General features: G+C 42.2%; 1 protein-coding gene across 1 annotated transcript in view; it reads right to left on the bottom strand.

Moving 5' to 3' along the window:
* The window catches only part of slit1b (slit homolog 1b (Drosophila)), a 110,619-nt gene extending 102,690 nt beyond the window's left edge, over window positions 1-7,929 (bottom strand). The window contains exon 1 of the mRNA XM_050045353.1: window positions 7,273-7,929. Coding sequence (XP_049901310.1) covers window positions 7,273-7,526 — 254 coding nt within the window. The 5' untranslated portion in view covers window positions 7,527-7,929. The remainder of the gene's footprint in view (window positions 1-7,272) is intronic.
* Window positions 7,930-13,363: the final 5,434 nt, after the last annotated feature.

Genomic DNA, 13,363 nt, shown 5'->3' with positions numbered 1-13,363 from the left:
CCCAGCTAAACGACACGATGATGACAATAAAAGAGCTTTGTTCACTTAGCATTTCGCCTCACTGTATTTGCATCTCTTCTGCACTGTGTCCACCATTTTCGTAGCTTCCTCTTGGATGTGAGCTTATGATCTGGCACCTGGTTGCTACCTTTTTATAAGGTCTATCCTTCACACTCTGTACACAGTTATTGACTGGGGCCCAAAAGCTGACACCCAGGGACTTTTTTAAGGGAAATCCTACTCATTCTGCCTTTAACTCTCTGGTGCATTAATGTTAAGTCAATGCAATGTCCTCATAAGTGAACAAGTTTGCCCTGTGTGTGTGTGTATTTGTGCTTAACCTTCTCACACTCAATTAGTTGCCTCACTGGCAGTTCCACGTAATGGCACGCACACACACAAATACTTTGGAACACACACATACACACATAGCTTGATTAATATTTTTGTCAATGAATCATGCCCAATTTATATAATGAGGCATCCAGAAACAGAAATAAACAGAGACAGTGTGTTTTTTCAATTGCTTTCAATTTGCTGTGTGCAGCTCTGACGCTCGCTGGTTCAGCTGTTTATGTTTGAGTTGTGGGTATCCAGGAACTCGGCACTGATGGCGCACACACACACACACACACACACACACACACACACACCTCTCTCTACCTCAGATACACAAAATAAAACATGAAAGCCCGACACAGACCTCGACCTGCACTTTCTCACAGTCTGCCCTTTCACGTACAAACAAAAGCTGACAGAGTTCATTTAAAGATTTCCTCTTCCCGATTTTGTGTTGAGTTCATTTAGGGTCAGACAATAAGATCTAAGACTGGGAGATGCTTTAGTATCAAACTCACCTGTGGAAAAGTTTTTGTTTGGCTGCTTACTCACACCAGAAACTTTGATTTGTGCATGATTAATCAAGCAACAATACTGAATTAATATGCTGTTTTTTTCACAAAACAAATAGCCATTATGTAGAATCAAACTTGAAAGTATTTTTAAAAGCCTGGAGTGTCTTAAATATAATATTTGTTTATTGAGGACTGAATGAACAGATTGGGGTCTGAAACTTTAACTTAAAACTCTGAAATTTTACTTTTTCTAGCAGGGAAGAGTTTTGCCCTTTTAAATTCCATGTAACTTGAAAAAAAAAAAAGAACATCCAGAAGAGCACACTAGTTCAAATCTTTACGCACATAATCTAGTCTTCTTTTTACATTATTAACAGTGTTACTGCTACCCAAAGGGTTGTACAAAACTCTGCAGAACATTTTAAAAGATATAATTTCCAGTGTAAATAACAAGTACTAGCGGTAGTTACAGTAGTAGGGGTAGTCTTTTAAAGTTTGAAAAATGAGGGTAAATTACCACACTAGTTGTCCTGCTTCTACAGCTAACGCGGAAGTTAGCATCGTCTGGATTCCCTCATCAAAAAACCTATGAGATTTTTCCATTGGGTTTTACTTTACTGCAGAAAATAAGCTCTGTGGCAGCCTGATAATCTTTACAAATTAATACCAGTTTTATGATTATTGAAGCACAAATGAAATCGCCAGGAGTAAAAACTAACGTCAGGGTATAAATCAACTACACCACGGTCACATGACTTAACATTGCCACCACAATGAAGCTGTAAAGCTGTGGCTGATGTGATGACATTCTGTAGTCCCATTTAGCTACTCATTAGCAACTGCCTTTTTTACGACACAGAGAAGCTTCAAAATTCACGAGTGGGGGATTTAAACGTGAAAATCTCTTGAGCTTGTGTTAACCACAGACCTTGTTTCAGACATCTTACCAAAAACCCACCCAAAAACAAAACAAAACACTGACTTCAAGACGAGGGAACTGTAAGAGCAAAAATGCTAACCCATTTCCACGTTTTAAGACTCATTCCAGCACCACTGCTAAGTGAGGACCCAGCTTACTGTAAACTGCACAGCATGCCACAGTGGAATAAATACAATACCACTTTTGGATACATCAATATATCGACACAAAAGGCCAAGTAATTATCAAGTTTTTAGAAAAACTAAGCAGTGCAACTGCTAAAGAGGCACAGTATCAGTGTCTAACTGATTTTTTGCTTATTTTTGAGGGACCACTGTGCAATATCAGCAGCTCTATATTTTGGGAATATTTTTACAAAGCTGTCCTCGCTCCTTGTTTATTGTAAACTTTAGTTTAGAGTGTCCTCTTGGAGCAGGAAATAAATAATTTTTTTGATGAGTGGCATCATAAGATCATAAAATGACTGCTAAGTAATTGGAAAAACCATTGGCCAGAGGTCCACTCTTCTCTCTAATACCAGTGCATACACTCATGAACATGTCTTCACAGATTTCCTCCCACTCTCTCTTTCTCACACACTTTCCTCTTTTCTCGGCTCAAATAACCATGCTCATCAGGGCCCAAAGGGGCTTCCATTTTTCAGCGTTGCCATGACAATCCAACGAGGAGGGGGTGTTTAGTTTGACTGGTGCAGTCACCTTGATAAATGACCCTCTTATTGCTGCCTGTCTCCCAGGGAATACTGTACACACACTCTGTCTCTCACACACACACATACCACTAACTCTCTCTCCCCCAGTGGCTAGCTGTCCAGCTGACACACACACTCAGATCACTTTACATGCTAATTGGGCGACAAGCCCTTTAACAAATAGCTATTTAATGAGTTACTCCTCTCCACTGCAGGGCAGAGCCTGTCTGAGTCTACAGGATGGTAGACTGCTGGAGCTCTGGGAGGAGGAAGCCATTCAGAGGTCACACAGGCTGTGTTTACATGCATGGAGTAACCAGTCATAGGTCATTCTCTGGTGCATGTAAAGGGTCAGTTCACACAAATCACAATAATATATGTGAATAATTTGAGATAATTGTCTGATTTTTATCACAATCTCAATATAATGAAGTCAAATGAAGCAAAGCACTAAAAAACTTTCCAGGAGCAACGTCTCTGTTATGCTGGATGGTTCACAGATCTCGCTATGAGTTTACATTGGAAGTTATTTTTGCCGAAGGCATAGTCCCTCTGAAAACTGCTGAACAGTGTGTTCTGTAGATTATCCAGAGGACCAGAGACCTTGTTTCTGGAAAAACACTCTGCTGTTCAATATTTCAATGTGATTTTTCACTGTTTCCATCCATCAATCCATCCAGACTGATATGAATTTTATTTCTGTTCATCAAGTACAGAGAGAGAACATGCTTTGACCATCTGAGGAGAGAACAGGGGTCTCACATAAGCTTCCAACAGACTGAGATTTTAGCAATCTTATAAATTTTGTCCAAGCTACAGCATGGGACATGGATCTAATAAACTCGGGGACAACATCTAATTTGATGTATGCAGACTGTATGATGACAATGCCTACTGAAACACGGGCAATGACGTAAGAATAAAACGCCATCAGCGTGTGTCATCCATCAGCGTCACTAAAGTGGAAAGAGAAAAATGAAAACAAACATGAATCGAGCCCTTGCTATAGTGACATTTATGTGTGTCGATAAAGTCTGAAGAAGAGGAGGAGAAAGTGGACGCAGTCATGGCTGTGGAAAGAGGCCAACTTGGTATGCCAATTTTGCAATGAGAAAAAATGTGCAGAAATTAAAATATAAAGCAACACACTGGGGTTTTCTGCACATTCTGGCATTCGATTCGAACTGTCTTCTTGTTACTCTAACATGTACAAAACAGGTTTCTGATTTGATGCCACAAGGGCTGGGCTTTATATTGAGCGATTTAGAGAAATGGTAGTTTTTTTGTTTTTACTGATTTGAGTACCTCATGTAACTGGTTAAGAATGTGCAGATTTACTTGTTTTTCATTATTCCCTGGGTTTCATATTAACATTACTGAAGTACAACACTCTCTAACAATGGACCAAAGTAGCCTAATTACAGGTGTGATCCTGTGATAATGCCGGGTCACTGTGTCAGCGTCTTGACACACCAAGCCGACGGTCGGCCGTTGACCAAAGTCGGGCCGTTGGTGAGCGTCTGTCGCCCTAGTTTTTGTGGTGTGTCCTGCGCCGTCTGCGGCACTTCGCCGTCAAAGTCAGTGGCTTTTCGGCCAATTGAGCATGTTGAATCGGCAGCGGAGCTTGTCAGTGAGAGAGATCACTCTGATTGGCTGTTCAGGTTTTATTTCCTCGCCCCTGTGGCGAGTGAATCTGCCTGTAGTGAAACCGGGGCTAACCAGTGCTTCCTCCTCAGGCTCCACTTCACTCAGCTGCCTCACAGACCCGCTGCTTCTTCCCACTTTAACCTGAATAACAAACTGAAGCTAGCTGGGAGCGGCTAGCGGAGCGTTAGCCACAGCATGACTGGAGGGAAGCACAGCCAGTTAGCCTCCGCTAGTCTCTGAGCTAGCCCCGGCTCTCCGTTTGGATCCAACCGGAGCACCGAGCCCTGGTTTGTTATTCAGGTTAAAGTGGGAAGAAGCAGCGGGTTTATCGGGCAGCTGAGTGAAGTGGAGCCTGCAGAGGAAACACTGGGACCGTCTGGATGTAATAGCCCGTGCAGGTGCTGCGGTGCTCGGCTGCACAGATAGGAAACCCCTCGGCTGACAGGATGTACCACTCTCTCACTCCGCTATCTCTCACGCAGGCGCAAAACGTACGTGCTACTTGGCCGTCGGATGTAGTCCGTGTAGTGTGTTCAAATGCAACTGACACAGGGCAACGTGAGGCGACGCAACAGTTGGCTTTCATCGCCACTAGTTCTTTGATGTTGGTTTGGTGTGTCCGCACCTTTAAATTCCTGACGTGATTTGTTGAAAGACATGCAAGACGGCACGTTGTACCAGAGGCCAACCATTGCTTGTGATCTGCAACAACCTGTGTGATGTGCACAATGCGAAGGTAAACCAACAGGAGGGGCCGAACTAGGCAAGACAATTTGGACTCGAAAGTCTTTCGATTTGGGCCTTGAACTATGTCCTAAACATAGACTCAGCTGTTTCTGGGGATAAAGTGACAAATGGCTGTGCCAGACATTGATTTTTTGCCCGATGCTGGTCTGATCCCACACTTGTTGGATCGGGCCAGTATCAGGCTGAAAAGGATCCTGGTGCAAAAAGTCAAACATTATGATTTAGTTTTACCTTTCAGAACAAATTACATCTTTCTGCTCCACTATACGAAACTGTACCCACATTTATGCTGATGGTACTTATGTCAGCAGGTGATACAATAGATGCTCAGTTTTTCCACTCTGTCAGTTAGAATTACTTAATACAGCAAAAAACCTTTAGCAGAAGAACAGTTAGCATCAGCGATATAAAAAAGACAAACGAGCAAGTGGGTCTGCAGGCTCAGAGTTTTTTCCAGGCCATTTCTCTTTGACCAGGGGGCCCGAGCCCTCATCCCCGATCATAAAGCTATCAGCCTCAGAGGGGAAAACATCCTCCACGCTACAGTAAACCAGAGAGGAGGAAGGATAATGTATCTCTGCTGGCACCCCTGACAATCATCAATTATTCACACACAGGCACTCTAGAACCTGAAATAAACACACACACACTCACAATGTACAAACACATACATGTTCCTCCTGCACTGAGAGAACCATACAGTACATACACTTTGACAAGGAGAGGAACAGATGGAGTGTTTCCTTATTTATATACATACAGTAAATGCTGCGATGTTCATTAAGTTTTTTTAGGTTACTAGATTAGATTTTCTAAGGGAAAAACTCCAATACAAATCTTAAGATATGATACTAATACTAAATATTTCAGTCAGTTGTTGTAGAGTTTTACAGCAGTGGGAGTCCATCAGAATCAAACGGTGAGGGTAATTTCTAGAGACGCTGACATGCACCAACATCAAGCTATCACCAAGAGAAATTCACCACAGAACAGGCAGAGGGACAAATTCAGACACTAACCGTGTCATCAGCAGACCACAATGCACTGCATGAAAATTTGGTGTGTTCATGCTGCTTCTCTGGCAGCCACAGGCACTCACAAGGTAGGTTGGAAATAACAGCTGGTGCGTGCACGCACTTATACGAACTACGAGCTCTTTCCCGTGTGCGAGATGCACGATTCATAGAGGTTTCATCAAAATAAGATCAGTAGGTTAGCAATGAGAGGATTTCAAAGTTTGAAATAGGGACTTTTAATTATAGCGACGTGTCATTCCTCAAAAGCGGCGTGAAAATTGGGTCTGCAATGTCTGAGAATACAGTGTAAAGTAGTTTATTGGCTCAATAAGTTGGCTTTTAAGTGATGCAACGATCACAATTTTTTAAATGTTGGAACACAAAGACAACTTAAGCTATATGAATTCTGTCAGTGATGGCTTCAGTGAGTTGACAGTCTCAAATGTAAAGCTGAAAATATTAATATAGTGAGGTTTATCAGAAAGACACTTTCAAAATAGACTTGTCTTACAGGAACAGAAGCAGATTAAGAGGAACACCATACAAAACTAATAAGAGATTATATTACATTTCTCTGAATGTTGTGCAGTTATACTGTACAAGCTGAAACAAGATACAGAGCAGAGTGACACAAGAGCAGGGGGAGAGAAGGAGATGATTTTCCTCTAATAGCTGATGAGGAATTTGTTCAGTGCATGAAATATGTGGACTGTTAAAAGATGGGGATTCCAAGAAAATTACAGAAATAATAATCGTCTATTTGCAACAGGGAACTATTGCATGAAAGAGCAATGATGCCGCAGACCAGCACTCTGAATCCTGGGAGTCAAGTGTAGAGTCAGAGTGTGTGCTCGTGTGTACGTGCATGTTTGTGTGTGTAATTTGAAGTTAACCAGACTACCGGTAAAGAGAGCTGGAAGGAGCATGAAAAGAGGAGGCACTGTAACAAACCAGGGATGACACACAAACATGTACAAATACACACACAAAGACACTATGAAATATCTGCACACAGATGATAATGCACTGATAATGAAATCAACCACTGCATACTCATTTTCATCTACTGTACACAAACATGAACCTCCCTCTCTCCTCTCTCTTCCTGTTACTCACACACAAGTTTTACACACATCCATCAGATACATGCATGTTTATTGACACTTGTGAGGACCTTCACACTGTGCCCTATAAACCAAACCTAAACCTAAAACCTGGTCTCAACTATAAACCCAGATTTGAATAGTTCCCTTAAGTGAGGAGCAGTAAAATGCCATCACTTTGAAGGATTTCCCTCATCTATCCACCTGCAAGCATGAGGACCTCAGAAGTACAGAAAAATATGAACACACACGTGGTTGGTGCATGACTACTCACAGCCTCTCAGTCCCTCTGGGGATGTTTCTGGGTATGGAGTGGATCCCCAGGCCATGGCAGTCCACCGTGTTCCCCAGGCAGCTGCAGGGAGCGGGACACGCCTCCACACCTCCTCGTCCTGCCACCAGCGCCAGGATGCCCCACGCCAGCATCGTCCGCAGCCCAGATCGAAGAGCCCGGCCCGGGGCCACTGCCAATGCCGCCGTCCCACAGCCTCCTGACCCAGCTCCATCCCTGCTTCTCCCAGCAGGCATCCTACTGTCCTGCAGCACTCCACCACACTGCAGAAACCAGTCGACAGATCCTATCCCCTCCCAGGGATGACTGACCACCAACACCAGCAGCAGTGCAACCCCCTCCAAAAGTGGACGAAAATGCTTAAAGTACAATGAGTAAAATGCTTAAAGAGGCTGAGACAGACAGCAGCACAGCCAGGTGAAGTTCAGCTTGGACTGAGCGGCTGCCACTTGATGCCAAAGTGGCCTTTCAGAGAGAGAAAGATAGAGGGGGAAAAAAGACAAGTATATCCTCTTCTTCTTCTTGTCCCCGGCTTTAGAGCTCCTTCCAATTGGCTTCTCTTCTTCTACTCTCCTGTGTGTTCTCTGCTCTCCCTCTCTCTCTCTCGTGCAGCCGTACAGTGTGTTTGCCTCTCCCCTCCACTTTTCATTGAGTCATTGTGCACTGAACAGTGAGCCACTAGAAAAAAAAGAAAAGGGGGGGACTCCCTCACTCCCTCTATCTCACACACACACAGAGCAATCATCCATCAAAAGCTTTTACAAATAACAGCACCAAGACTCCTCCCACGCCACCCCCCCCCAGTCACACACGCACATGTACACACACACACACACACACACACACACACACACACACACACACACACACAGCAGCAGCACCCGGAGTGAACTCACATCTATTCAGTGACAGCAGTAGCTGGAGCCGCCACCTCCAGTGACGGCAGCCTTTTTCTCTCTCTCTTCCCCTCTCCCTCTTTCTGTCTATCTCTCTTGCCCACATGTGCTCTCCTCCCCTGGGGAAGAAAAGAGCCTAAGGCTGCATGGACATGATGAGAAGAGAGAGAAAGAAAGGGAGGGAGAGAGGAGAGGAGAGGAAATCGTGATCACCCTGAAGCATCCGACCGGGAAGCTCCAGCACAAATGTGAGGACTGAAACGGAGAAACAATTTGTGGAGAGAAAAATGAGTAAATGTGAAATAAAAGAAGCAGGCAGGGAGTCCTGCTGTTAAATGAGATAATATTTTTTTGCCACGGCTCAGTGCCAAGACAGCACACCGGGCTGCAGGAACTTGGGGAGAGGGAGGGGGGGTTTCTTGTGAGACTGGCATAACTGGAATGCCATAAGCTGCCACAGAGCTTACTCAGAAGTCTATTATGAATTCACTGGCAAGGCTCTGAAATTCAAATGGAGCCTGGCTGAGGTTTTTTTTTTTTAATCTCCAAAGAAACGCTGGCTTCAGCTTTTGTGATTGCCATATCACCAAGGAAAAGAGAGGAGAGGAAGAAATCTGGATCATCAGGAGTGTGGTGCAGGGTTAAAACCACGGAAAACTAAATCTACCACCAGAACATTTTACTACATTTTTGGGGTAAAAACAAAAACTGTAGGACTGCAACATTTCTTTTATCATGGACTAATCTGTCACCCCCTGTCCCCAATTAATCCATTAATGGTTAAACCACAAATTGACAGAGAATAGCGATAATTGATATAATTTCCCAGAGCTCAAAGTGATAGATTCAAATTGCTAATTTTGTCTCACCGATGATACAAAGATCTGCTATTTACATCAGTATAAAACACAACAAACCTGCAAATAAACATATCTGAAGCCGAAAATGTTGATTTTGCTTTATAAATGACTTTCTATCATTCGATTGAGTAATCTACTATCCTTGGAGCACTAAAGAACTGCAAGATAAATGAAGTCGTTTGACTCGGAAAGAGCAGAAATGACTGGCTCTTTGTTTCTTTGATGGTTTTGTTTGTTTGTAGCTGTTATCACTTGCATCACGACATCATCTTTGATTTGTACAGTATTTCATGGGGTAATGCGGAGTATAATTAGATCTTCTCTGAATGACTGATTTGATTTAGCGTGTGTTTGCAGGTTGACAATCAACAACCGGAGGGCACGGTTTACCCAGCTTTTTATTTACCACCATCCATGAGTGATTATTGCTCGTGGCCTCACTTTGTCTTCTCCCCGCAGACGCAGTATGACGGGTTAATTTAACCAGGCGCTCTTCAGAAGTGATGGAAAACAAATTGGCCACAGGCAGAGCCCCGGCTGCAGCTGAATTGAATGACTCATTCGGGCGATAATCTGCAACAAAGGGAGGGACGAGATGTTGACATCTCCATGGGGGTGGACCCCCTTATTTCTGGGGGCCATAATAGCTTTCTGAGGCAGGGGTGGGTGGGGAAGTGGGGGGGGGGCTTTTACTCCAGACGCGTCTGAATTGATTTCTGGAACGACAGAGCAGATGCTTTTGTCTCAAAACGCGTCAATTCAGAAAACCCTTCAGATCAAGTCCCTGCATTTAATATCATTAGACACAATAAACGTCTAATCCCACAAACACAAGGAGACTTTTCTTGTGACTAATTAGCAATGCTGATAAATAGATTATTTGGTTACTTTGATCACTTAAAACAGCAGAGTGTGTGACAAGTGTCCTCCTGGTGTGATTTTTAAGATGCAATTTCAGCATACGCAGCAATATAAAGGTTCAGTGTAAGATACTGCTTGATGTTCCAGTATATCAGACTTAATTCATTCAGCTGACAAACACCTCTCAAGCTGAAACAGTGAGTTGAGTAATCCGTTTGTGCAATGATAGAAAATAAATTGAATATTTTGATAAAGGTTAGTCATTTTTCAAGAGAAAGTGTCCACCGTAGCTTCAGATTCTCAGCTGTGACTATTTGCTGCTTTTCTCTGTCTCACATGATGATAAACTGAAGATGTTTGGTGTTTGGACTGCTGGTCTGCAAAAACAAGCTATTTAAAGATATAATCTCGAGCTCTGGGAAATGGCGATAAGTATTGACTATTGATGACTATTTTCTGACATGTAATACACCAAATAATTACTCAAGAAAGTAATGGACACATAAATCAATGATAAACAGTTTTAAAAATTAAGATTTCTGCTTAATTAATGTGTTTGATTTAGAGCTTAGATTCTCTGCCCGAGCCCGAACCCGACCCGGACCCGTCGGGCCATAATTTCCTGCCACTATCCTCGGGCTCAGGCGGGTCGGGCTCCTCATGATAAACCTAAGCTATGGAACCAACTACTTATCACCCCTTGACGGCGCCACTGGCCGCGCACATGTGAGCAGTCGACGGTGACGTGTGTTGGCTTGGTCGAGTGTACCAAGTGCAGCACGATGCTGGTATATAACAGCAAAAAGACGGGGACCTCGACACTTAATATTAAGAGGCACATGATGACGGCTTGCCACAGAAAGAAAGACAAGAGTCCGCCTTCAACGTCCACATTTGTATCCTTAAAAAAAAAACGTTGGGTTTAAAGCGGGCTCAGGCTCATAATTACAGGGACATAACATGGGCTCGGGTGGGGTCGGGCTGGATTTTTTGGGCCCGATCTAAGCTCTAGTTTGATTTTTAAGTTGCACTTGGCCAAAGTGCCTAAATTAAACGCAATAAACACAGATTAAAGGTTCAGTCCGTAGGATTTAGGGACATCTAGCAGTGAGGTTGAAGACTGCAACCACCTGAAACTTCTGCGAGCCAAGCGAGTAGGAGAGCTAGCTCTACCTAGAGCAAGTGTTCGGTTTGTTCATCCTGGGCTACTGTAGAAACTGGCGGACTCCGCAGAAGACAACCCACTCTGAATGTAGATATAAACAGCTCATTATAAGATAAAGAAAACACAATGATTCTTAGTTTCAGGTGATTTCACACTAATGAAAACTTAGCCTTGAATACTATATTCTATTTCTGCCAATATATCCCCCTAAATACTACACACAGGACATTAAAGAGTGAAGCATGTCATCAAATAATCTAAAGTTGTTCCAATACTAGTATCAGAAATGCCTGTGATGTTGCCTAAAATGCTGGGTCACATATCAGCAAGCACGTAAATCTATAGACTGATCGGTATTTGTTGATAAACTTTAAGTAGTTTCACACCCTCATAAAATATCAGTTGTCCTGGAAATCTATTTGTCTTTGTTGCTGTAAAACCGTAGCCTACACAGGAAGATGCACTGTGCAGCCACTGGCAGCTACTGTTTTTAGAGCAGCAAAGAAAGACTGATTTCTGGTACGCAGAGTAATGTTAGCTATTAGCAAAATGTCAAATTAGATAATACAAGAAAGTTCTGCAGCTTTAATTCTCTGTATTTATTTCTTTGATTTACAAAGGGTTTAATCTGAGCCTTGCCATAAGGCGACGACGACAGCTTGCGTTTTACCTCTGTCGAGGATTGGTAGTATACAGCTGTTAATATTTTTTTTAAAACACAGTGGTATCAAATCAGTACTCAGTATTGGCCGATATGCAAGTTCAGGTATAGGAATCAGTTGTGTTATGTGTTGGAGCTGCCCAAGTAAGTTTTATTACCAGCCGTTTAGACTACTGCAATTCCCTTTTCACCAAACTACCCAAAAAAATCAATATGAAAACTACAGCTAGTCCAGAATGCTGCTGCTAGAGTGTTGACCAAAACAAGGAAAATGGATCACATTACCCCACTGCTAAAGTCACTACACTGGCTCCCTGTATCTTTCAGAATTGATTTTAAAGTTCAGATCACTGAGGTCCTCCACTGCTTTACTTTTAAATGTTCCTTTTGTGTCCCATAAAAGTACTGGTGAGAGCACTTTCTTTTTTTACACCCCTTAACTGTGGACTGTTACCTCTGGATATTAATATATTAATATTAATCTGGCTTTTAATGTGGTTTTTACCTATTTCACCTGTTCATTTTTATTCTGTTTTATTTATTCATTTACTCTCTTTTTATTCTTTGGAGTTTTAATCATATCTTTTGTAAGTTTGTTCTGTTTTGGTTGGTTTTATTGTTTTGTGTCTGTGTCATTTCAATATTGGAATGTTGTCATGTGAAGTAATTTGGGCTGCATGTTTGTATGCAAGGTGCTATATAAATAAAGTTGAGTTGAGTAGCGTGTGTGCCCATTTTAGGCTGAGTCCATGTCAGCGGCTCGGTTTCGATTCTGACCCACAGTCCTTGGCTGCATGTCCTCCCCTCCACTCTCCCACCTTTCCTGTCTGTCCTCCTGAACTGTCATAAAGGCAAAAATGTCCAAACACTGTTAAAAAAAAAGTTTAAAAAAATATATATATATATAAAATATATATATTTTTTTTTTTTGACTCAAAAACTCAAAATGACTACAAAGCATCTAACAGAAGGAGAATGCTGCCATATTCAATATATGTTAATACACGTAAGACTGAGCATTATAGTATGATGTACGTCACTTTATTACTTCTTTATTAAGCAACACACTTGACCTGAATAAAAGCATTAAAAAAATTTACTGCAGGGGGGAACCTAATGCCCAGCACTAATTAATAACCTGTCAAGATTTTTCTTTGAAAGCATATAGATATAGTGAGACACTGGTATAGTTCATTATTCCTTTACATTGCTTTACTGATCTCGTCATTCATCTACACTCTCTAGAGATATGTCTTATTTTAATGTATTAGAAATAGCAGTAGGTTTGGAGGTTTGAGAGGCTTAAGGCTACTATCTGTGAACCATAAGAATCAGTCTGCCTGCACTGCTGAATCCCTACCAGCTTCTGGGACACCTCACTGGTTGAGCCTGACCTCTGACCTTCCTGAAGAGGGAGAGAGAGAAAGTTTGTCAATTGGTACTAGTAAAAACTGATACTACAATTATTATAAACCGTCAATGAATTATTAAACAGAAGCTGTCAAGATGGGCAGAAGTGTGAACGCCAATTAAAACTCCATATCATTGTCTTATTGTTCATGGAATAAAAACCCAAACTCGATCTTAATTGTGTTTTTCATCAGACTCACACCTCTATATTATCTGATAG

Source organism: Epinephelus moara, chromosome 5 (assembly GCF_006386435.1).
Source record: "Epinephelus moara isolate mb chromosome 5, YSFRI_EMoa_1.0, whole genome shotgun sequence".
NCBI classification, from domain to species: domain Eukaryota; kingdom Metazoa; phylum Chordata; class Actinopteri; order Perciformes; family Serranidae; genus Epinephelus; species Epinephelus moara.
This window is presented reverse-complemented; position numbering and strand designations above follow the sequence as displayed.